This window comes from Sturnira hondurensis, unplaced genomic scaffold (assembly GCF_014824575.4).
Source record: "Sturnira hondurensis isolate 20B ecotype Veracruz unplaced genomic scaffold, ASM1482457v3 Scaffold0000396, whole genome shotgun sequence".
Classification (NCBI taxonomy): domain Eukaryota; kingdom Metazoa; phylum Chordata; class Mammalia; order Chiroptera; family Phyllostomidae; genus Sturnira; species Sturnira hondurensis.
The window spans coordinates 5,450,387-5,477,443 of NW_028073027.1; the positions used below are offsets into that span (position 1 = coordinate 5,450,387).

The 27,057-nt window shown below is 36.3% G+C and overlaps 1 protein-coding gene across 5 annotated transcripts in view; it reads left to right on the top strand.

The window, feature by feature from the left end:
* OPA1 (OPA1 mitochondrial dynamin like GTPase) overlaps positions 1–27,057 on the top strand; it is a 96,627-nt gene that overhangs the window by 15,673 nt on the left and 53,897 nt on the right. For 2 of the 5 annotated variants that reach the window (XM_037040014.1, XM_037040019.1), the window contains exons 4-11: positions 487–594; positions 1,089–1,142; positions 1,842–1,909; positions 11,349–11,459; positions 16,197–16,250; positions 17,977–18,081; positions 19,647–19,733; positions 24,895–25,008. In XM_037040014.1, coding sequence (XP_036895909.1) covers positions 487–594; positions 1,089–1,142; positions 1,842–1,909; positions 11,349–11,459; positions 16,197–16,250; positions 17,977–18,081; positions 19,647–19,733; positions 24,895–25,008 — 701 coding nt within the window. The remainder of the gene's footprint in view (positions 1–486; positions 595–1,088; positions 1,143–1,841; positions 1,910–11,348; positions 11,460–16,196; positions 16,251–17,976; positions 18,082–19,646; positions 19,734–24,894; positions 25,009–27,057) is intronic. The other 3 variants (XM_037040033.1, XM_037040026.1, XM_037040039.1) reach the window with 3 other exon arrangements.

Genomic DNA, 27,057 nt, shown 5'->3' on the forward strand with positions numbered 1-27,057 from the left:
AGTTATTTCCTATTGGTATCAGGGGCTATGAAAAGAGGGAGAGAGTTCTTTTGAAATTCTATTCTTGAACTTAAACTGGGATGTGATCATGTTTGGGGGTAGGCCAAATACTATAAGAGGTGCTTTTCTTTTCTTTTCTTTTTTTTCTTTTGATTCTTTGCCTCTTTGCTATGACTTTCTCCCAAAAAGTACTTCTGATTCCAGTCCAGTGTTAACATTAATATAGTGCTTTTCTCTCAAGGCATTGACCTTATAAATCCAAAGTCTTCATCTAAGCCATTTGTTTGGTGAGTCTTTTTAAAAATTTCATGACTTGTAGAATATCATCAGAATACCGCATTGTTTCAGATATGTATAGTATTTGTAGAATAACAGGGAGAAGATGGGAAAAGGTGTTAATTTAAGTATATATGATATTTACATTTTATTAATATTTTAGTGGTCAAATTATTGCTTTGAAACTATTGGCTTTTTTTTTGTCTTCAGAGAAGATTAGAAAATCCCTTCCTAATTCAGAGGACCTTGCGAAGCTGGCCCCTGACTTTGACAAGATTCTGGAAAGTCTCAGCTTGTTGAAGGACTTTTTCACCACAGGTGAGGAAGGTCCTGTGTTTGATCTCATTTAAGGTGTCCACAGAGGAAAAATTATTAAATGTATTCATTTGTTTATTCCCATCTGTTAAATGAAAACATTTAGTACAAATGAAACAAGTTTTGAAAAAAATGTATCTATATAAACAAAGTTTTATCGTGCAGTGCTTTTAATTTTCATTTAATCCAACAGAATGAAAGTTTGCAACAACTTAAACAAGCTAGACTTTAGTCAGCGAGAGAAAAATATCACTTTCTTGACAAGTAGATGAGACTTCCTATGCGTTTGCTTTTCATATTGGTTAGAGGCAATTAGATGATTTTAAAACATTTAATTATGATGGACCATAATGAGTAGAATATATGAAGGTTAATCTTGGTGTATTTGCCCAATTGTTGCCCTATCTTGATATGCATCTGAGATCTCAGACATCTTTGTATGCTCATTCCTGTTCAAGTGTTACATTTCTATTTCCCCCTTTGCTGATTTTTCACAGGTCACAAATTGGTTAGTGAAGTCATAGGAGCTTCTGGCCTGCCTCTCTTGTTAGGTGTGTAAACAGACATTTTTGCTGACCTTAACATGCCTTTTAAATGTTTCTAATAAACTACTTACAAATAAAATTGCAGACCAAATTTATGATGCTGCTTATGCTGAACTTCAAAACCCCAGAACTGTATTGGGCAAATTCAATCTCCTTTAGGGGCAAATAATAAAATAATTCCTTTGTAGTAAAACTAAAATTTCTAAGTATTTATCTATATTTTAAGATTAAAACTATTAAAAAGAATTTGCTTTACCAGCATATTTCTTGAAATTAATCTGATTAGTTTTGATAATTGAAATGAAAAGTAATTTTAGTTTGTCTCATCTGTCCTGTCATAGGTGACATTTTAAATTTATTTTTTACTCTATGTATTCTTTACGTAATGGCAGTGGCATAAACCCAACTGTAAGTATGCTCACGTAAAATACTTGTTATCAGAGATGGTCTAATTTTTTCTTGTAATTGTCAGTGATAAAATAGTTTAAAAAACTATTTAAAATAGTTTAAAAAACATGTTAAACATGTGCTATAGTAAAAACGTTTGCATAGGTTACCAGTGTGTTCCTTAAAACGAGACAGGTTTTCAAAAGCAGTGATACTCACCCTGAAAATCCATTCACCTTTTATTGACTAAATGTAATTTAGAATTTAGATAATTGAGACCACTGGAGAATTTAAAGGACTGCATATTTATCTTTAAAGGTTCATCTGGAGAAACTGCATTTAGAGCAACAGATCATGGATCTGAAAGTGACAAACATTATAGAAAGGCAAGTATAAACAAGAATTCTTCATGTTGGTAGTCTTGTAAGAGTTTAAAGTTTTCAACCTACCTGGAAGATTTGAAAGTGGTAACATCTGAAGAGCAAATATAACACACCTAAGTAGAGTATTGTTACTAACCTTGGTACAGAGTGCAAGGTATATACAGCAGTTTTAGAAGTATAATTGGAGAAGCCTGTTTCTCTCAAATATGTTCTGTGAAATACTAATTTCAAGGGTTTGTCTGTAACAAAGGGTTTTGTTGTTAAATATGTATGGGAGCAGCTGGTAAGAGTAAAACAAGCAGGCTTCCTTTCTTCCCCTTGGTTTCTCAGATCTTAGTGTACTCATGAAGCCCCGGAGGAAGCCAGTGTACAGGGTTTTCCAGACTGATTTAGCACCGGAACCCTTTTTCATGAAGTATCATCTTCTAGGGACATGTGTTTTATGGCACACACTTATGGGAAACATTAAAGGAATAGGAAACGGGTTATTAGAGATAAATTAATTCCGTTACATTGCTAGTCAACAAAATTATGTATGGAGTTATTTAGGGTTTGTCATTTTTAAGACATGCAATAACAAAATCCATATGAAAGTTTTAAGAGAATTGCTTATGTAGAATAACATACATTGCTCTATATTTATATTTTAACCTTATATTTTCTTAGTCTTTTTTTTTATCTTTTGGAATTTGTAAGATAACTTATTCCTTGAATATTAAAATAAGATAGATAGATATCTGGAAAAATACTCTATGAACATTTTTAAAGGTGTATTTATTTTTAGAGGAAGGGAAAGAGAGGGAGAGAAATATCAATGTGTGGTTGCCTCTCACACGCCTCCATCTGGAGACCTGACCTGCAACCCAGGCGTGTGCCCTGACTGGGAATTGAACTGCAACCCTTTAGTTCACAGACTGGCACTTAGTCCACTGAACCACACCAACCAGGGCTCTGTGAACATCTTTAAATTAAATATGGACTGTGTAGCTTTTATACTGAAGGTTATTGTGGTTTTAATAAAGTAATTGAAAATAAATTATTTTATGTTCTTTTTAAGAAGCAGGAACAAAATAATTTCTTGGTGTAGGTTTCTGTCTCTCTGCCTGTCCTTTAACTTTGAGCTTTTTATATAATATTCAAAGTTTTCATTATACTTCAGAAGATTTTTTTCTCTTCCCTTATATCTTGATCTTTGGGAAAAAATACATTTCAAAATGTGTGTGTGCACACATTTATGTGCATTTGCTTTTTAACTTGATCTTTTTTGATACCTTTTCCATTGGTTGTATTGTAATCACAGAATACCCTTGATTCATGCTACTGGGGGGAAAAATTGAATGGAAATGAGTTGATTATGTACAGCTTATTTTGAGCGAAGTCCTTGGCCCTTAGTGCAGGTAGACTTACAGTACAGAGAGGAGCTAATCCAATTGAACAGAAGGAACCTCTGTTACAGATACAGTAGTATATTTTCCAGTGACCAGATCTCGTTGCCTAGATCAGTAGAGGAGGTCTGCATCTTTGCTTTTCTCTGATACGGCCTAGGATCGTATTGGCGAATGAGAAATCTATTTTAGGGCCTGACTCAGATAATTCCCTTAAAGTCCTATTAAGGTGATAAATGAATGATCAATAGATCAGGAGCTCTACCCAGTAGAAGAGGCTAAAGAACGGATCTTAGGGAACTTAAGTATATTGGGCTGGCCAGAAAGTCCATTTAGTTTTTTTCATAAAATAAGTAGTGTTTATTTTGAACACTTACTTTGAATATGAAAAGACACATTTTTCATTTTCACCAATATCTCTATTGATTTGGATATTTTTATTATGTCAGCTATCTCCCACTATTGGCTTCCAGCGGGTAGAGGCCAGGGGTGCTGCTAGACATCTTCCAGTGCATAAGACAGCCCCACAGCAAAGAATTATTTGGTCACAGTGTCAGTAGTACCAAGAAACTTCACAAACCACTTTTGACACGTTTGATCAGTCACAGCCCTTCTCCATACACTGCACAAATCATTTTTTGCTTTTCAGTTGCATCTTTTCTTAAAATAACAAAGTATAATATGCTGGAAAGGTCGATTGTTTTCCTCCATCTTCAGTATTAAAATGGCTGTAAAAAATTCATCAGTTTTGATACTTTTTTAAAATATACACTGAGATGATAGCTGTCACAATACAGTGTAACAAAATTGTTTGAAATGAACGTAAAGACAACTAAGCACTACTACAGCCATTGTACAGAAAAGCCGAACAAACTTTTTGGCCAACCCAATATTTACAGATTTGATCTTCTACAATAGAAAGCAAATTTATTGCCTTATTTTGCAATTTACTCCTTTGCTTGTTTGAAGATAAATGCTCTTTTAGACTATCTTCTTTTCATTTTCTTTTAGTTTATAGTGATTATCTTGCCCATTAAAAAAACTGACATTATTATTTTTAACTATAATAAATCTAGAGTTGGAATGAAGCTACTTTTTTTACAGGATAAATCAAATTGTAGCAAATGCTGGTATAAAAAACTACTATACAGAAAAAGCATTTTCAGCCTCTACTAGTGGATGTAATTTTATTAATATGCAGCTTGATGGTTTCAAGGCTTGACTGTTCCCTGTGAGACTTGAGAATAATGAACCATTCAGACAAGATGTAGAAAACCTGATTTTAAGAGACCTTTCTACAAATTGATGGTTTAGGGTGGTGAAGGAGAGACCTTAGCTTAGCCCTAGCCTTTTTGAAAGTACTCTAAAATATCAAGTTTGAAAATTTGGGCAAGTGATCAGCGGTGGTAGGTTAGCATCCAGAGCTTAGCTGACACCTTTTTGATTGGTCAGTCTGGTGTCTGAAAGCTCCAGATCTAAAATGGGGTTCAGGGTTTGAAGCAGCCATGCCTCAGCTCAGTGGTTGTCTGGTTTGTGCCTAAGTTTCTGGCTAGACTTCTATTAGAAATGTAAAAGTAAATGTGAACCAAAATTTTTAAAAATAACAGTAACAAATTGAAAACATTTCTGCAACTAGAACTAAAAAAAAGATTTGTGTTTTCTAATAGGAGAACACATCTGGAGAAGTGCTGGCAAGTAGAGGAACAGTTAGGACCTTTCAAAGTCAACTGACGTGAAAGTGGTAGGGAGTTGAGGGAACACAGATGTCAGATTGTTTGACCTGAGTCAGACGGAATGAACAGTGTGATGAAGTGATTACCTGTGGTTTCCAGTCTGGGGTCACGAGACCTTTAGGTGTTCTGGAGGTCGTCAGGAAGTCTACAGAAAGCATACCTCTGCACATAATAATGTGTGGGCTGACTAGACTCAAGGTCTTTGGTTTGCCTGGATTTATACCCATTCAGTTTATGGACAATAGTTATATGTTGTTGAAAAGTTCTGATATGTATCTTTGATAAATAAAAAATGGAAAAACACTGAAACCACTTTTTAATAAATGCTTTTTGTTAATCAAAAAATTTAAAACTTGTATCCTCTTTAAAATACTAAAAAGAGCCCATAGTGTGAACTGAATAATATTTTTGAGACTTGGAGACCTTTAGAACTACCTGAAAGCAAATTAGAAAATGGAATGGTGAGCCTATTTTAGTGAATTAATTTATCAATAGATTTCTGTATATTGGTCATAATGCATTATAGGTGACAAGACTACTTTGTGTATCTCCTTTAGATTCAGTAAGATCGTTAAATTAATTTGACAAATGAGACGTTTGATTATCTGTGCTTCTGTTCTGTGTTTCTGATTGGTAATAACCATATCAGAAATAAGGATACAGTCATTCTGAAGGTTACAAGCACAATTACAACTTACAGAAAATATTTGGAGGGCCTTTTAATAGTCTGAATCATGAAAATATCCCTTGTCGTGGGGTATTACTGTTTTAAATATCATCATTAAACAGTAATATGTTACTACTGGTCTTCCTTTCCACGTTACTTTATTTCCTGTTTGTGTGGCTTATGTTGTACCTTCCAGCGGAAATAGCTCTTTTCTTTTCCTCTGCCCAATTTCCACTCATCCTGAAAGCCCAGCTCATTTGTCACGTTCATTACTGCAATCATTTTACTTCAATTAATTATGCTCTCAACATTTAAAACACTCTCCAAATGTAACACTGTTTTGGTTTGCATTCTTGCTGTTGATGGAATGTTTCTACCACAGAGTTTCAGTTCTCAGAGGACCTAGGATAGTGCTGAGCCCTTAGCAAAACCATTTGGTTGATTTAACTCAGTAGAAGAGACTAATTTAAAGTAATAAATTTGATCAGTGCCAACAAGAGTGGGCCCAAAGATCTCATGCAATGTCTCTTTCGTCTGATTACCTGTGAATTTCTCTTCACCTTCAACATTTGGCAGCTATTGAGAAGGACAAGAATATGAAGGTAGTGCATATACAGCTGAATTTGTAACAAAGCAGTGTTGCTTAGATAGTATTTACATTTCTGGGATTCCTTATGTAACAAATGTGGTAACTGGCAAAATGTGATTCTCACAACCAGCACCATCAAGTCACTACCAACTTAGGAAACTTGAGTTGCCTGGACATCTAACAACTAGCAAATTGTGCTTGGTTGGATTCCTAGCCAGGAAGCCAAATCACTTGTTTACTGGATGAGTAGGTGGGAAGCAGAGGGATGAGAGGAAGAAAAGCCGGCACGGTCTCATGAGGACAAGCGGAGTGGCAAATCAGGCAACCTTATGTTGCAGTATTCCTTAGCAGTAAGCACACTGCATTTTTATGCCTTTAAAAAAAACATTACATATATACTGTGTACATACACATTGTAGGAAATTTAGATCAACAGGGATTTTTTAGGAATTGTAATATTCTTAATATTTTTGCTAATAGACTGATTTGTTTATCTCTTAAAATTATTGTAGCCCTGGCTGGAATAGCTCAGTGGATTGAGTGCAGGCCTGCCAACCAAAGCATTGCCAGTTTTTTTGATTCCCAGTCAGGGCACACGCCTGGGTTGTAGGCCAGGTCCCCAGTAGGGGGCACTTAAGAGGCAACCACAGGTTGATGTTTCTCTCCCTTACCCTGGCTCTAAAAATAAATAAAATATTTATAAAAAGAAGATTAAAAATTATTGTAGAAATTTTCCAAATAGTAAAACTGGATATAATATTCCTCAATTGGAGCAAGTTAAATAATACAAGTTGAAAGACACATTTCCTTCTGATAACCTATAATGAACATTTTCATTTCCCTATAAATATCATGGGCAGTTATATATTACTGGGAGATTTAAAAAATAGGAAAATAGTTCTTTTTAGGTTGTTAAATAGCAGAGTTACTCAGGCTGGAAAGTAGTTTGATGGCTAGAAATACTTTGTAAATGTAAGGGGAAAGATGTCTTTACTTTCATAAAGTTCTTTTCTGGCCCCAAGTTACTTATAAAATTAATATAACAGGGGTTGGCAAACTTTCCCTTAAAGGGCCAGAGAGTAAATATTTAAGTTTGTAGACCCTAAGATCTCTGTAGGCTACTTAGCCAGCCCGCTGTAATTTGCCTACTCCTCTAAAGGGTAATTTAAATATGCCTATCAAAGCATTGTGGTATTACCATTTTCTTCTTTAAAATGTAGGTTTAATTTGAAGGTTCAAAGATACTTTTAAAACAGTGAGACCAAAGTGGTAACAGGATGGTATCATGTGCAGACTTCGTAGTCACACTGCCTGTGTTCAGATCCTGCCTTTTCTGCTTTCTGAGCTGTGTGACCTTGGACAAGTTCCCTAGCTTCTCTGAGTTACTGTTTGCTCTTTGTTAAAAGAGGAAACCCTACTTGGTAGAGTTGTGAGGATTATGGGAAGTCTTTCAGCACTAGGTCAGGCACATAATAAAACTAAATACTGGCTCTTAGGGTGATGATGATGATGATGGTCACTGTGGCCTTACACCTTCATTGCCTGAGTTAGGGTCACGTTTGTTTCCTCTTTTCTTAATCTCAGTAGAGTCTGCCTTCAGGATTGGGAAAATGGGAAAATGGATTGCAGGGTTGAAGTGTAGCTAATCTACAGAATAGGCATTTTTTAGGAAACCGATTTAGTTTCATGCTGGACATTTTGTATGCAGTATTAGGTAAAATTAGGTTGTAGTTTGAATTCCTCAAACAACAGACCTGTCAAACCCTGCTGCAGGTGCTGACTGTAACACATGCAATGTGTCAGGCATTACGCTAGGTGCTAGGTATAAAAACAAACAGGATAAGGGTTCTGCTTTGCTATAAATTTTTAAAATGTGTGAAAAATGTAGTATGTTAAATGTATTCACGTATGTATGACTTAAAATTTCCAGATTATATAAATTTTTTTCTATCAAACAAATTTCTGGTTTTTGCAGCATTTTCAGTTGATACTTTGGTTTCTGGAATTATCACTGATTTTCTTGACATGACATTATAATTTTTTAATTAATTTTTAGAAAGAGGGAAAGGGAGGTAGAAAGGGAAAGAAACATCAATTGGTTGCCTCTTGTACACACTCCAACTAGGGACCAAACCCACAACCCAGGCATGTGCCTGACCTTGAACTAAATGGGCAATGCCCAACCAACTTAGCTACACCAATCAGGGCCAACGTTGTAATTTTTTAGAAAAATGGACACTGTGCATGAAATATGAGACTGAGAACTAGTGTCAAGTTGACAGTAGCTAGAGAGTTAGAGAGTATATCATCTGTAGCTATTTATAGTAATTGTTATTTATAACAATTATATTTGATATGCATGTGTATCTTTAAAGAATATGTGCCGTTTCTTGAGAGAAAAATGTCTGAGTTTGGGAAAATACTTATTGAAAAAATGTGTTTTGTCCACTTGAGGAGTATGTCTTGCACAGTGGATACACATATTTCTTCCCCTTTCTTATTCCGCACGCCTTAACTTAGAAGATGCACAGCCTGCTGCTTCATATTTAGGGTGAGATTTAGGGCCTGAAATTGGATAAGGGTAACATCCTTTAGTCATGTAGCATAGTGTAAATAGCTTCTTCTGTTTTTCTGTGTCTAATTCTTGTTTTCTTCCTACTTTTTTCAGGAGGTAACAGTAAATTTCAGCTATATTCACATAACAGTGCTTCCTTCAGTAACAGACTTGGAAGGAAAGTGAAGTATCACTAGAAAAGGGGTGTTTTCGTATAATCTAATAGATATTAGAGTGTTTACCATAGAATTTGTGTGTGCTTATATATATAAAGCAATATATTAGGGAGGGGTTTTTAAGCTATAAATAAAAAAGAACCATGTACGGATAGACCAGCACAGGTAGGAAACATGGACTGTATTATCACTGCTCTGGCATCGCATAAATGGGAATATGGTTGGGATGTTAGTGGACTGCTATGTAAGCCAACATGGGAATTCTTTTTTTAAAAGGGAATCATTTTGAGAATCTAAACACCTGGATGATTAGAAGGAACCATGATAAGTGACTTAATGAATAAAAATAAGTTGGGCCAAAGCTTGATGAACATCAGTGATTCAAAAAGTGAGAAACATGGGAATGATGAGAGTAGTGACTTGTCATTGTCTTTCTTTGATAGACTTTTCAATGACCATAAAAGTATTTACTTAAAAGATACATCTTTATAGATAACGTTTTTATAAACATATTTTACGTTGTTCGGTTTGAAAACAGATGTTGAAATTTCAGTCATGTTACTTGCCACTTTGGTGTTCTCTTACTTGTCATGCAGAAATACCAAGTTTCATCCTTTGATTTATAGTAAGTCAGCCGGTGTCGTCATTATTCAGCCAGTGTCATTATTATGAGCAGTGATGATAGCTTCATGTATGAAAACTAAGAATCAAACAAAATAAAAATCCCCCAAATTATATGCTAATACTTTCCCATAGTTTAAAATGCCTTTTTGTTTGTATTTACTTCTTTTCTGAAAAACTTTTTTTATTTCTGTAAGTTTTGGGGTTATATGAACTAAACTGAGTTATAAAGCCCCTGGGTAAAACTAACTAATTAAAATTTGAATGTATTTTATCTTAAGAGACTTTCTAATTGCATTATACAAAATAAAATATTTTTGATAGTCATTATAAAAAGCTCTGAAGCTATCTGAAACTCCTATTTTAAATTATTGAATTATTTTAATTAATATTAGTTTAACTTTTTATTTTCATAATCTGGTAAATACGAAGCCCATTGTTCTTCCAGAACACTATCTTGTGCAAATTATTGACCTAATTCATTAGAACTTAATTTTTTTAGGGTTTCTAATTGATAAAATATTAGGCTTGTGACATTGTCAATTCTTAGTTGTCTTTTCTCCCACATTTCTCAACATCACTTGTCTCATAGCACAATGAATTAAAAAAATACTGTACAGAAAATGACATGTATTTTAGTATTATGGCGCATGTGAATACATTGTGATAAAAACCGCACCAGGATAACATTTCATGATTATTAAATGGAATAAATGTTAAACATTGAAATGGTGATTATTTTGTACATAGGCCCAAATTTGTTGTATTTTTCGTTTTTAATTTTTATAGTAATTATTAATGTGTAGTGTTATGGTGCTTTTGCTTTAGTAATTAATATATTCTATGTTGTCAGAGGCTATTTTTATTTAATATCAAACAGCTCATAAAAAGTGAAAACTTAGTCAAACTACTTATTTAGTACTGTGTAAAGTCAAAACTGCCTAAAACATTGTTTTGTAATTTGCAAAAAGAAAAAAGCTCTAAATTTTAGTCAAGTAGGCTTATGTGTATAGGCATGTAGAATATATGGATTAATGTAAAACCTTGATTAACTTGATGCTCAGAATCTCAAATTAATAGTTTTGAAGGACTATACCTTTTAATTGAAGACATCAGATATCAAGAGAAAAGCTGTACTGAAAAACAGTAATTCAATAAGTAAGTAAACCACTATGTATTCTCCTTTCAGTCCTGTGACATTGTGGTTGAGAATTAAAAGCTTTAGGCCTATAAGGTCAACGCTGTTCACGAACTTCTTTTTTTCCCCCTGTGTGTATCAAGTCTGGATTGTACACCAGCTTATGTTGGCCCTTCAGAAATAAGGGCTGACATATTTGTTTCCTGTTACTAGGAAATGTGCTTAATTACAACACTATCTTCCTAAAGTTTCCAGTTAGTCTAGGTTTTATTGTAGGTTGATAATATGTATCTGGTTCATTTTATTCAGCAAACAGTCACTTATTACATTTTCCTTTTCACTTTTTAAACTATGCTGTTTTATATTTCTGAGACACCTAATTTTACTGAGGGGGAAAAATGGAAATGTGGTTACAGAGTCCAATTATATAGTGGCTCTAAAGGTACATAAATATTTCCATTTTTTGTTGTATGCTGTCCATTCCTCCCTAACTTACATCTGTTCCTTTCTTGTGGTCTTTGGTTTAACATTGTTCTCCTCCCCAATTTTCCTCTTCTCCTCATTGTAAACTCATGGCAGGGTCTGCTTGGTGAGCTCATTCTCTTACAACAGCAAATTCAAGAACACGAAGAAGAAGCACGCAGAGCTGCTGGCCAGTATAGCACGAGCTATGCCCAACAGAAGCGCAAGGTGATGGATGGTTTAAGGGGGCTACTGATGTGTTCACATTAATCAGCCATTTCTACCAAGATCATGTCGCCTTAATCCATTCAGAGACTCCAATTACAAGAAGTTATTTTTAACAAAGTAAAAACATGAAAGATACATAATACAAATAGGTAACTTCCCTGGAGTGGGTACACATACCCAAAATGTATATTCTCCAAGAATTAGGTTAACTGTGAGGGTCCATGGCTCTGTATTTAGGGAAGAATTACGAATTGCGATTTACTTGGTCCAGTTATTTAGTCATCCTAAGTTCATAGCCACCTTGTCTGTTTACTTGTTTTCTAAGTTTTTATTTCTAAAATGAAAAGGATTACTGTGGTGACCATGTTAAATTTAAAGAATGAAACCTCTTTGTTGGAAATAAAATGGATCAGCAGAGAACAGTTTTTTTATAGAAGAATACTATTTTGATGTGACTGTTGGGCATATTCTTACACAGACTGATAAACTCATTGCATTAAGTTTGTCCACATTCATCAGTAAAGTCAGCACATATTTTACCTTGCATCACTAAAAAACCATTAGAAATCTGATCTAATTCTGGTCACTAAAGAACAGGTTCTAATAAAAGTCAGCATAATCTATACAAATACTTGGTTTTAAGTACAATCAAGAAGTCCTTAAAGGTGTGCTTTTTGGCTGTTAGATGACCCCACAGCATATATCCCCGAGTCAATGTTGTAAAGGGGCGTCCGAGTCAAAATGAAATTAATATAATGATGTTAGAGTTACACTCTGAAAAAGTCAACTAATTATCACTTACTATGCCAGAAAAGTTTTAAAGTTATATACAAACCTTACTCAGGAAAAAATATTCAGCCAAACATACATTTAGCCTCCTGTAGGCCCTGACACTGGAACCAGCCAACATTATAGATATGATTCAGTGCAGCACTTCCGCCTGCTCACCTCACCTCACCTGCTGGTGGTTAGTACTTGAGAGCACTTACCACAGTTTCATTTATTTTTTCAGTGTCACTTCCTGCTTTTCTCAATTCCATGGCTGTGGAATCAACTGCTGTATACTGCTTAACTTTCAGTGAATGAATAACGTAGGTAGATACAGAAAATAAATTACTTTCTTACTTGGTTAAATTAAAACATGTGTGTTACCAAGGAAAGACTTATTTTAAGTGGTCCTTTAGCATTCTCTGTTCTGTATGATGTTGAGAGTACCATTTAAATATTCTAACAAATTGTATGCTTAGGCCGAGCCATCCTTATTAGCTTTGTTACAGAAAGAAGGGGGAGCAGCTATTATGTTCTGTTATGTTGTTTAGAAATAGAAATATCGTTTTAGTTTTTAAGTGTCCATAATGGTAAAATAATTTGAACTGAGTCCCATACATCAGCCATTGTAAGATTTTAAGATATGGTTTAAGATTTTATGAATTTGATGATTTAAGGGATGTTAGTAATGAATTGTGTTTATTTTTTACATTACCAAAAGTTAATGCTCATTTGAGGCCTACTTGTCTTTTCTCAGGCATAGAGATGTCCTCTCTCTAATATTATTGGATAATGCACACAACTCTCATATGCCTCACTTTCCTTGTTTGTACAATGGTAACTGACAGGACAGTACCTCCATCTGCTTTATTAAGGCACACGGTGGAGCACCAAACTGAGCCGCCTACCACTGGGAAGTTACCTAGTATGAAAGTGAGTGGGACTTTAAAAACATTTATGCTCTGCTATAGTGACATCATTCCCCTGACTGCCCTGAGACATAGTTTTCTTTCTGTCTCTGCCCCTCTTTTCCCCCAGTAGTTACCTCACAGATGAATTTTCCATCCTTCACTCCCGAAAGATGAAAATCCTAATTCATAAGATTTTTATCATTCCAGGCGTTTGTTTCCTGGAGGTATAAAATCACAGCTTTTTGTTGCTTTTTAATCATTCTTTCTCCCTTACCTTCTTGAAAACATAAGTAGGTCTTCATTTTTTATATCTTACTAGTAGTACCAGCTAATAAATTTTCCCTGAATCTTCTGAGCAAAGGAGCTCATGCAGTGACTGATTAAAACTGCCGTTGCTGCTTTTGCCTCCTGTGAACACACACACATGCATAGAAATGTGTATGAGTCTTTTATGTGTGGATTTTGGTATTTCAGAATGACCAGAATGGCTTAGTAGGAAGAGATACTTAAAATCTTAAAATCAGGCTTGTTGTGAGGAGCTAGCAAAGGTTTTTGTGTTCCAGCTCTAGCTTGGTTTTCTGTGCAGGGCTCCACTCTTTCTCCGTAAGTTTCACAGCCCTGGAATTGTAGAAAAGCCCTGGTTTCAAGACCATTGACACCCATTTCTGTCAGGGTGAGTTTAAAATTAATTTAGTAATGAAAATCGAATGTATTAAACACTGGACAAGAACTTATTCTAGTCGTAAATGGTTGAATTTTATTCACAAAGTGCACCAAGATAAAATATACCCAGATTATTAGTTAAGACTTAAATAAGTCACAGATTAAAAACAGCATGTGCTAGTCTCTTAAGAAAATATGTAAAATATCTTATAATTAATCTTTAATACTTATGTTGTAAACCTAAAGGTTTTTACCTTGTTTCCTAGAAAATATTAGGTGTAATTCTTGATTCCATTATCACTTGTAATGTAACATTAATTTTGATGCTCCGTTAAGCTAAGCGGATAGAAGGTATAACTGTGTATGAGTTATTCTTAACAATCATGCCAGAAGGGCAAATGATAAATCTGAATACTAAAATAGGAATTCCTAAAATAGGAGTTTTTATATAAAATTTTTATGTAAGGTTTTTATGTAAAAATCTTAACAGTCATGATACTAAGTACCATTAGCTTAAGATTGTGCTTGTAATAGTCTAATAACCTTACATCATTTTAATTTTTTGTATACCTGTCTTATTTTACCAAATTACTTGGTTAACCTTCTAAGCCCTTGGCTTATAGTAAACAGTCTAGTGACTTTTTTATGTAATTGTATGAGTTTCTTAATTATTGCCCCACTGTGTAGAATAATGATGAGCTTTCTATTGTAATTTAGGATATATTGCATGAAATCATTAAATATTCTCATTTAAGCTAAAACAGTTTGTGCTAATGCTGTTTATACATTTCATACTAATTTAGCTACTGTTGGATGAATATTTAATGGAACAAAGTAAATCAAAGTACCTTTTAAAATGAATTGGGAATTGAATCTACATAACAGAAATTTTATTATCTCATTGTCACAGAGTGATGGCATGCCATATGATCAAAATGGGGAATTATTTACTTCTTCATTGGCCTTTAATATTTTGTTCTTTGGTTTGTGGGCTCCTCTCCAACTTTCTTGGTTACATTTTAAGAGGCTATTAATAATAATTCCTGTCCAATCTATGTAAACACACAGTAAAATGAAAAAAACTTCTATCCCCAAGTCTCTCTGCTTGCTAATCAGGAATGAGAAAACAACAGTAAAGTTTGTTTTATATTATGTTTTTCTAATTACTGAATCATATTTACAGATTTTTTGGCACAGGCTTTTAAGGAAAAAAGTAATATGTACCTAATATTGCCAGCAAGCTTTGTAATTTTTACTTAAAAGAAGTGTTTGGGGAAATTTTTGGAAAAGTATTTGGAAATAGGGATTAAAATCTCGAAACAACTGTATTGCATGGATGAGAATTATTAATGCCTTCTTAAATAAGCAAATTATTTAAATTTTTTCATGTACATTTACTACAATGATGCCTTGATTGCTTAAATAGCCAATGAATGACAAGGAATTTACATGAATTTGAACATGGTTTTTATGTCCTATGAAATAAATTCATGTTTACAAATTTTGATTGTCAGAAAGTAGACAATTATTTTGAAAGACCAAGGATGACATCTGCACCTCACCAGCGAGTCAAAGTGCAGTTATGTGGATTTGTCATAAGTGACATCATTTTGATTAAAATTGATCATTGTGTTTTATACTTAGAATTGTAACTATTTTAAAGCCTGTTATATAATAAAGTTCTTTGTCGTTTTTGGATATTTCATCTTTCAACTATTAGTATTAATAACAATTTGAACTACTTTCCACAATACCTGTGGATTTTGGCCTACTTTGGTTTTATGTACAAATTAATGTAAGTTGCTTTACTTTGTTGCAACTGATGCATTCGCTATGTGTTAGCAGACCGTGCAGTGGAATTGGACTTAAAAACAATCGTCTGGCTCCACTTAGAGCTCTGAAAATGCAAGTCCTCTGCATTTATTAAATACTTTCCTACTAACAGAATGGAAATAGATAATATTTCCTTAAAATGTACACTATGGTCAGTGGGCTTCTTCAATACCTGTAAATGATAACATGTATCTGACTTCCCGAAACACATTTCTGTAGAGCTATCAGTGCTTTATTTCTCCATGTATCCGTCTGCCTGCACCTGGGCACAAAACAGGCTATGAAGGACTAGCAAGCCCTTTGTAAGAAAAGATGAGAATGTCAACAGCAAAATGTTGCTTTTTAAGGTTTTTACTTAATGTAAAATTTTGGTGAGCTATTTTTATTGACGAATGCAGTTGTTTTTTTACTTTCTTAAATATCATTTGATTTAAAATTTGCTTTGATTACATATGCATGCAAAGTCAGCTTTTACTGTTAAAAATACTTTTTCAAAATTAACTTACTGTACACTCTATATCAAACTAATTCTACTTAAAGTTAATTTATTTTAAATATTTAGGTGTCGGACAAAGAGAAAATTGACCAACTTCAAGAAGAACTTCTGCATACCCAGGTAATTCTGATGAGTGAAAAGAACCAGGGACATTTTTACAAGTTGATGTGGGAATCTATCTTTTTAACAAAGCAAAATTTGGAATGGTTTAATGATAGAACATTATTCTCAGTGGATGCCAAAAATGCAAAAGCTAATTGAAAAATAAGGAACAAAGAAGGACCTTATAAATGTGGTTGAGTCATTTATGTGTGAAAACCTACTTTTGAGTGAATTTTGTGGTTTTAATTTTTAAGAAAACTATGGAAAAGTGAAAGTGGCTTGTCTTTATGTAAACCTATGCTTGCATTTTTACATTTAATTAATTTAGGTAATAGCTACTAATTAAATCAAGTCACAGTTGCATTTACCATTGTTCTAGTGAGCTCTCAGGAACTTTTTCCTTTGCTTCTCTAAATCCCAAACCAATCAGATAAGTTTTCTAAGGGTATTTCTGGCACTACTTTGAAAAGCTATTCTCATAATTGATTATAAAATTATTGTTTTCAAGATCTGTTGTTCTGTGCAATATACAGAATAGGTAACATTCTAGTACAAAATTGCCTCATCGCCCACTTCATTGTTAGTTATTCTACATAGATAACAATAATTTGCAATATGTAAGATATTTTTAAGTTAAAAAGACTTGCTATTTGGGATCTCTCTTTGTAGGAGAAAAATATAGCATCCGGTAATCTAGCTGAAATTCATTAGTATATTTTGAGTCGCATGTTACCTTAATACCTGTGAATTGATTCTCACATGTTAGAATTGCCTGTGCTCTGGGCATAACTGTGTATGTATTTTTAACCCTTCCTAGCCAAGCAGTTTCCATCTGTAGCCAGAGGCTAAGAATCATTGGTCACAGTGTGGTCTCCTGAGCAGTAGCATCTAACAAGTAGCACTTGTTAGAAATGCAGATTATTGGCCCCATTCCAGACACAATGAATCAGAAACCCTGAGAGTGGAATCCAGTGATCTTTGTTTTTAAAAGCCCTCAAGTGATTGTGATACATTCTTCCACTTGAGAGTTACTGGTCTAAAGCTTTAGAGGACAGCCCAGTAGCACATCTCTGTAAACTAGCTACAGAGTGGCACCTGTACCAAAGAATGGTTTCATCCCCAGAAATTTCATAGATCCACTATTAATTCCATATTTACAAAGACATGAGCCAGAGGATATCCTGGCTACCACCCTTATAACATTCATTGATATTAACCCTTGGACTTGTGTGCGGTGATAGTTGATAGCCACTGATCATTGACACAAACACTGTATGGAGAATTTATAATTAAATTCGGGGGTTAATTAAACCCGGGTTATCTATACCAGTGATATCCAATAGAAATACAATGCAAGCCACATGTGTAATTTAAAATGTTCACATTCCTATGCGAATAGGAATGTGTAGAATTGATTTTAATAGTATGTTTTATTCAACACAGTAAATCCCAAATACTATCATGTAAACATGTAATTAGAATAAAAAATATTAGGTGCTTTATTTATTTACTTACTGAATCCTATAAATCTGGTATGTATTTTACACCTAACAGAACATTACAACTTAAACTGGCCACATTTTATGTGCTTTAATAGGAGCTTTGATGAAAATAATTAATGAAATAATTTATTTTAAATAGGAGATATGACTTCAGGATTTTGGAAGCTTTTAATTTAGATTTAACAAATGCTATTTATTAACACATCTTTTTCCTATATAGTTATGGTATTATTTTGTTTCAGTTAAAGTACCAGAGAATCTTGGAACGGTTAGAAAAGGAGAACAAAGAATTGAGAAAATTAGTGTTGCAGAAAGATGACAAAGGCATCCATCATAGAAAATTTAAGGTATTTTGAGTTCATCTTAATTTGCTGTTGTTCTCAGAACTTTGCCACTTAGCACTGCACCTTCACGAGTGCTGGTATGAGGTGCCGAGCAGCTTTCTGTCCCCTTTTCTTTCTCGCCTGGTCTCCCTCGGGGGTGGGGTTCTCTTCCTGTGTTAGGACGGTTTCCAAATTGTAGTTTTCGACATTTGTTTTAAACTGTGCCCATTAAATCTACATATGTTTAACAGTCCTTGTGAATCAGTTTATTTTCTGAAATGCCTAGTTTTGTCTTTAGGCCCATTTCATTTCTGTAGCTACAAAGTCAGAATTCTGAGTGAATGGACATTTATATATGACTTACCATCATTGCCTAACCAGTTCTTCCAGAGTGAATGATTAGGCTTCTTGCTTCAGTTTTAAGAAAGTTAATATTTTTGGGGGGAAAGTTCCTTAGGCATTTAAAGAATTTTTGCAAAATCATATGCTGGTACTGTTATCAGCATATTGGTAATTACTATTATCAGTAAATTAAATTTTGCTATTGCCCACTAAACCAAGCTGTATGTGCTAAATTAAATGGGAGAATTCTTTTAACTTTCATATACATAAACTGGATTTCTATGTAACAAAACTGCATAAATCATGGCACATAAATTTGGTAGCATTGGTCCAAAGAAATGTAATTGTAGTTTAACCAACACGTATTAGTAGTTCTGACTTTAAATCATGGCTGCGTAAAACAAATAAAGAGCATGTCTTCATTTACAGATTACGGCATGGCAATTGAGAAAAGCTATGTCCAAGTGTTAATATATTTTGAGAGTTTATCTCAGAAACAGCGTTTTCTGTCATAAAATTAAGTGGCAATGAAAATTTAAAGAATTTTTTGTTTATTTTTCAATGGAGGGATAGCAGTTGCTTCCATTTGTTATTTCTAGGTGTTAAGAGATGAAATCAAATCCTTATTTGAACCTTGTTGTTTCCCGAGCACCGTGTTCGATCCCATTCCTCCGTACAGGGAGGAACAGTGCAGATGCCTGCCCCTGGTGCTCACACGGTTTAGTCTGCCCAGTTGTCAAGCACACTTGTCCGTGCTCACTGATTTAAGAGTCCTTTCAGTGACTCTTTCTCCACTTCAGTGCCCTTTTCAGCTTTTCTTCCCCACCCCCCCTTCTATGTCTCTGTATCTGACACACACACCACGTTTGGTAGAAGGTGATTTCCTTTTAGTTCGTCACCTGACCCCTTGTTTGGTTTTTATGGTTTTAATGGTATGCCTTTGTTGGGCATTTAATATTAACTTTTCTATATTAAATAGTAACTTCCCTCTTTCACTATTTAGTTAGGAGGTTAGGATATCCTGAATTAATGTACTTTAAGAATCAGTGAATCTCTAAATAAAATAAATTGGATAAGAAGAAATGGAATTTTATTCTATACTGTTTTACTATGAATATATTTACGTAATTAGAAAAAACTACAATTATGCAAAACCATTTTGAATTTATCAACTTTTTTTTCTCGACACATATATGGTATTTTTTAAATGTTTTCACTGTTTAATATTAATGTTTTTAATTTGATAGAAATCTTTGATTGACATGTATTCTGAAGTTCTCGATGTTCTATCTGATTATGATGCCAGTTATAATACACAAGATCATTTGCCAAGGGTAAGTGAAAAATTAATACATAGTGAGTTATTATGCCCATTAGCACTTCAGGTTTTAAAAAAGTTTTGTGTATGTATATGCATACAAGTGGGGATTCCCAAAACACCCAGAATTTATTCATAAAAAATTGTATGAGGAAATCGGAAGATGGTGGCAGAGTAGGCCAAAGTATTCTACTTCCCCCCATGCACCGGAGAAAAACCAGGCTGATCTGCGGAGGAGCACAGCAAATAGCCAACAGGGACCCAGCATGTAGGAAGGTAGGACTCCAGAAATTGGAATGGACTCTCAATGACCAGACAGTGAGGAGAGGAGATGGCTGCAGGTCAATAAGGTCCAAGGAAATAGCACAGAGGCCACAGGCCCTCTGCCAGGCTGAGCCAGGGCCAGGGCCCGTGCCGGTCTGCCTCAGTCTCTGGGAGCCAAAGGCTGGCAGCAAGGTCCTTAGGAGAGACCAAGTCATCAGCTCCCTCCCTCCCTGGCTGGGCGCAGTTTGAGAAACACGAGGAGAGATCTGTTTGCTTAAAGTGTCAGAGAGAGCAATGGACATGAGGAAGCAAACCAAAGCTTTGATCATCTGTGGAGCCTGTGGTTAACAGCTTGGAAGAATCGAGAGTCACCCTTGCGTTCCCCCATAGCACTGGGAAAGGTTCACGTCCAAGCCTGCGGGACCAAGGAAGCCTGGCCGGGAGCACATGCCCACACCCCAGCCCAGGACTGTGAATCTTGGGGAAAGTCTGCTCTCAGTGGGGCACTGGTGAGAGGCGCTGGTCTGGATCGTGGGAGAGCACTTGTGAGACCAGCTGAGTTCGCTGAGAAGGGAGAAAGGCCACACCAATCGCCCCTCAGACTGCTGCAGCTAGTGTGACCAGAAGAAAAGGTTTGACCAGCTGGAAATCAACAAGAGGGGTTTTTTTTTTGTTTTGTTTTTTTAAATAATCTTTNCCTGCGGGACCAAGGAAGCCTGGCCGGGAGCACATGCCCACACCCCAGCCCAGGACTGTGAATCTTGGGGAAAGTCTGCTCTCAGTGGGGCACTGGTGAGAGGCGCTGGTCTGGATCGTGGGAGAGCACTTGTGAGACCAGCTGAGTTCGCTGAGAAGGGAGAAAGGCCACACCAATCGCCCCTCAGACTGCTGCGGCTAGTGTGACCAGAAGAAAAGGTTTGACCGCTGGAAATCAACAAGAGGGGTTTTTTTTGGTTTTTTTTAAATAATCTTTTATTTTTTAACTTTATTATTGTTTTATCTTTCAGTACTTTTACCCTCTCTCTTCTTCTTTCTTGTTTTATTCCTTCTTACTTTCTTTCCAAACCTACCACCTTTTCCACCCTTCTGCTGCCTTATTTTTATCTTTCTTTTCACCTCCCTCCCCCACAAGTGAGACAAAAGACTTGGAATGGCGAAAAGATCAGAGTTGGACTCAAGGGGGGGGCATCCCAACAGTAGAGACAGAGACAAAATTCACTTCCCTATAACAGAAAAACTATAAGTTACTGCATATTTGTATTTTTTCATTATTTTGTCATTATTCTTACATCTTTTACTTTAATAGTATCTCTGTAGTCCTCCTCTTTCTGTGTAGTCTTCTTTACCTTGGCTGGATATATTGTATCGCTTGACAGGTTTCCCGTGTCCCCTCAATCATAGTGTATTGCTAATTTACTGTCCTTTATTTCCCCTTGCCCAGTTAGCACACTATTGAAGGTCTAATACTCCCTAATCTCGGTATATCATAGATTGTGTCATACAATTGTTGCTCTAATATTATTGTAAATAATAGTTGTTACATACTATTGTAAATACTTACACATCATGCCCCCCCAGATCTTAGCCCACTTCATTGTTGCCTGAACTATAATACTGTAGTGATTAACTCTATTCCCTCTCACACTACACCTATTTACTATCCTTTATTCTCACCTCACCTCAGAATCTGACCTCCCTCAACCTCACTTCTTTCTAGATCCAAATCACAAACCTTCCCTCCCCAACAAGAGCCTTATCTTCTTTCCATCCTTCCTAAAAAGTGGCTAGTTGGGTTGAAGATTACAGTTATCGCTGTACACAGCCAGGGGACCTCCTGTCTCTTCTCTACTGGCTACTACTGTAAATATCATAGAATATTCTCCTGCTGTCATAAACCAGTTTGTCTTCCCCCCCCAACTGATCACACACACACAAAAAAAGAGTAGGTGGAAGTGGTAAACACCAGGATACCCACTGGAAGAGGAAACCCAACAACAAAGAAACCACCAACAGATAACAACAGAAGGTGAAGGAGGGAGTAGAAACCACACAAACCTCAACCCAAGACCTATCTGGAAATACAACTAAACAGCGGAGAAACTACCCAGGGCAAACAACTGAACAAGAGCAAAAGAGAATCCTCAAAACCCTGTACATGGAGAAGAACTAGCTTCTCACTAACCTGCCCTCACCAGCACAGCAAATTAAAACGGGTAGTGGACAGAGGGACCATCAGTTCACCAGCTGGTGGGAAGGACCCACAAAAAAAAAACCCAGAAACAACAAAAACCCAAAGACAAACTTAGAGCCAGCATAAAGGACAGCCCAAGACCAGCGAGCTGGGGAGATCAAGGAGACTACACCACTGAATCTCTCACAGGTATTCTACCACAGAAGTTCACACCATAAATCCAGGAAGACAGAACAAATAAATTTAAGAGCTGAAGCTAACAAGAAGAGTCTTACAAACAATGGGAAGACAAAGAAACAACCCCCCAATGAAAGGAAAGGAGGAAGCCTCAGACAGAATGCTAGATGAAATAGAGGCAAGTCAGCTATCAGATATTGAATTCAAAGCATGGGTTATCAGGAATTTCAAAGAGCTCACAATGAGCTACTAGAAACTACAGGGGAGCTATAATGAACTTACTGCAAACTATATCAACATGAAAATGTTTTTACTGATATGTCCCCTAGAGCAAGGGACATAAAGGAAAGAATGAACAAATGGGACCTCATCAAAATTAAAAGCTTTTGCACAGCTAAAGAAAACAGTATTAAAATAAAAAGACAGCTAACTGGGAAAACATATTTGCCAATGATACCTCAGACAAGGGTTTAATCTCCAAAATATACAAATAACTTACACGACTCCACTCTAAGACATGCAACCCAATTAAAAAGTGGGCAAAGGACTTGAACAGACATTTCTCCAAGGAGGACATACAGAAGATCCAGAGACTCATGAAAAGGTGTTCAGTATCACTAGCTATCAGAGAGATGCAAATTAAAACCCCAATGGGATACCACTTTACACCGGTCAGAATGGCCATCATAAACAAAGCAACAAACAACAAGTGTTGGAGAGGTTGTGAAGAAGAGGAGACCCTACTCTATTGTTGGTGGGATTGCAGACTGGTACAACCACTGTGGAAAAGAGTATGGAATTTTCTCAGAAAACTATAAATGGACCTGCCTTTTGACCCAGCAATTCCCCTGCTGTGATTGTATCCTAAGAACCCTGAAACACCAATCCAAACGAACCTATGCACCCCAATGTTCATAGCAGCACAATTTACAATAGCCAAGAGCTGGGAGCAACCTAGGTGCCCGTCAGGAAATGAATGGATCAAAAAATTATGGTACATATACACAATGGAATTCTATGCAGCAGAAAGAAAGAAGGAGCTCCTACCTTTTGCAACAGCATGGATGGAACTAGAGAGCATTATGCTGAGTGAAATAAGCCAGGTGTTGAAAGACAAATTACCATATGATCTCACCTTTAACAGGAAGCTAAACAACAAAACAAACAAGGAAGCAAAATAAAAACAAAGACACTGAAATAGAAAACAGGGGGACAGTGACCAGAGGGGAGAGGGGAGGGGATTTCAGGGGAAAAAGGGGCAGGATTTTCAGGAACTAGTATAAAGGACACATGGACAACAACTAAGGGGGGTGGGAATGGGAGGGAGGTGAGGAGGGCTGGGGGTTGGGGCTGGGATGGGAGTAAGAGACAGAAAACTGTGCTTGAACAATAATTAAATATAAAAAATTTTAAAATTTTTAAAGAAACATTTAAAAAATTGTATATTTATTTTTACACGTTTGTACTTCAGTCACCATCAAAGTTACTCTCCATTTGAGGCAATGCACCTATTGAGATTGTTTTTTTCCTGCTCAAAACAGTTTTTGAACTTGTTGACGTTGATACCTTTTGGTGCTTTTTTGTTTTACCTCTTCGACATCAGCAAAATGTTTACCTTTAAGGACTTCTGTCATCCAAGAAAAAAAAAGTCACTCAGGGAAAGATCAGGTGAATAGGGAGGGCAGGGCATTGGGTCCATGTCAATTTTGGTCAAAAACTGCTGAATACTCTGCTCAGTGTGGGCAGGTGTGCTCGTAAATCACCCATCATGAAATGGACAAGTGCAGTGAAAGTGTCTTCAAAAAATTTCCACTGAAGCTGAATTCAGCCTCTCACAACAACACCAGCTGGTACACTAGCACAGATGGGTTCCTAGAGCACTCACCTAGCAGGGGAAGCCTGTACTATAAGGGGCCCATCCTCTAAAAGACAATTTCGGTTTTATTTGGGTCCCCTCCTCATATACATACACACGATACATACACATGCATATATGCACACATAGACTTAATCAGAGACATACATTTTTACCTATATATTATATATGTATTCTAGATGATGTCTTAAGTATTGAACGTTGTTTGACTATTTTCATACATTGAACTTAACATTTATGTGTAATAAAGGAAGGCTATTAGATATTTGGCGTTATATATTCATAATATCAATCATATTAAAGTAACTGAGCAGTGGATTAAATTTGGCACATGAGTGAAATTTACAGTCATAGAATTGAAAATGTCTTTGTAAAGAGTAACCTATGGGAAAGAATTATAGAACATGAATGATTTGGTTTTAGAAACAGTGGTTTAAATTAATACAGGTTTTTAATAAAAATTTGGCTATAAATGGATCCAATTCATGTTTTCCTATTTATATATTCAATGTGCATACATGTATCAGCTGTCATATTTTTCATGGATGATACTATCACTTGACTGTAGATATTTTAAAAGACTAAAAAAATCTCAGCAGCATTGCAAATGTATTTGAGTTTACTCAGGTATTGAATAACATGAGTAAATGTGACTTGTTTTGTGGTAAGGTCGTTGTGGTTGGAGATCAGAGTGCAGGAAAAACTAGCGTGTTGGAAATGATTGCTCAAGCACGAATATTCCCACGAGGATCTGGGGAAATGATGACACGCTCTCCTGTTAAGGTAAGGAAATGGGCCATGCGGGTGACGTTCTTCAGGAAAGGAGCCGCTTCAGTGAGCTTTGTTTATTGTGGTGAAGAATTTTAACTACAGAAAGAATTGCCACATAGCATTTGGGATTATTCCTGTTGTAGAAATCAGTGGAAGGCACAGCCAGCAGGCCAGTGTGACCGGAGCTGAGTGAGTGAGGAGAGAGTGATGGGAGAAGAGGACAGTGGCGCAGGCTACGTTTAGGCCTTTGGAGTTTACTCTGAGTAAGAGAATGAGAATCTTGGAATTAGAGTAAGTAAATGTAGATAATTCCCTGGCTTTAATGTGAAAAAGAGTAGAGAAATGGGGCAGTAGTGTTGAAATATGTTGGGTCAGTGGAGTGTTTTTAAAGATATTTACATGCTATGTGTAATGCTATAATTGGGGGAAATGCTGCAGGAGGGAACAAAGAGGGAGCAGCATCACTGAGGTAAAAGGCTGGGACTCCGTGTACAAGTCGTCCACGTATAGATGCACCACTAACAATTCATCCATGGCTACAGGAAGGAAATCCATGGCTACAGAGTCTTTCATTCACAAGATACTTATTAGGTGCTTAATATGTGCCAGCACTGCTCTAGGAATGTGCTGGTGAACAAAACAAAGACCTTTGCCGTAACAGAGGAGAAGTTCTCTCACAGAGAGATAAATAAGAGACATAGTAAGTGACTAAGTTACATGGTATGTGAGAAGGTGGTAAGTGTGCAAAAAAGAAAAAAGTGGAGCCACCTGTAGAGGGGGGGATGCTAGGGTGTTGGTGACTGCACAGAGAAGTGACAGTTGAACTAAGACTTGAAGAAAGTGAGGGAGGGACTTGTGTGGCTATCTGGTTGAAGAGTGTTTCCATACAGAGAGAAAGTTAGTGCAAAGCCTCTGACAAAGGTGGCAATTATGTTCAAGGCCAGTGTGGCCAGAACAGTGAAGAGTTGGGTGATGAGATCACCTGTTAATCAGAGGATTAACGGGGCAGGGGGGAGGGGAGTGGTGGCAAGGGAGCAGATTATTAGAGCCTTGTAGATCATTGTGTCAACTTTGGTTTCTATTTTGAATAAAATAGAAGCCAATGGAGGGTTTTGAGCAGAGTAACATTACTTTTTAAAAGGGTCACTATGACTGCTGTGTGAAAAATAGACAAAGGCCCTGACCATTGTGACTCTTGGTTAGGGGGTCATCCCACAAAGTGAAAGGTCACCGGTTCGGTTCCTGGTTGGGGCACATGCCTAGGTTGCGGGTTGGGTCCCCAGTTAGGGTGCATATGAGAGAGAACCAATTGATGTTTCTCTCTCACATTGATGATTCACTCCCTCCCGTCCCCCTGTCTCTCTAAAAAATAAATAAATAAAATAATAAAAAAATTAAAATAAAATAAAGAAAAGAAAGAGAAGAAATGAGACATAAGCATGAGAGGCAAGACCAGGAAGTCCAGGTAGGAATACTTGGACCAGAAAAATATCAGTGAAGGTGATAGAAAATGGTTGAGTCTATTATGAAAGTAAAATCAACATGATTTTTTGACAGACTTGATAGGGAAAGAGAGGAGGTTACTTGTCGGGATAGCCTGAGGTTTGGGGCCCAAATAAGTTAAAGCATGTCATTGGCAGGGGGAAGTCTGGATTACAGTGAGTTTACTTTGGGGAAGAAAATCAGGAATTTTGGGCTTGCTAAGGAACGTTAACAAATTAGGTTGGGTACACAAGTTTGGAGAGCAGTTTGAGCTAGAAACTTAAATTTAGGAGTCATAATCAAATATCTGAAGGTAGTGTATAAAGCCATGGTCGCACTGGATAGGACCGTGGTAGTGAGTAGAGATAGAGACAGAACGAAGGATTGTGCCCCAGGCACTCGAACATTAAGAGATTGAGGGAGGTGGAAACAGCGAAGGAGTGTGCAAAGGAGAGCCAGTATGGTAGGAGGGAAACCAGAACAGTGCAGTTGCTGTCCTGAAAGGGGAAGAAAATATTCAGGAGAAGGGAGTGACTGGCAAGGTCAGTGCTGCTGATAATCAGGGAAAATGTAGACTGA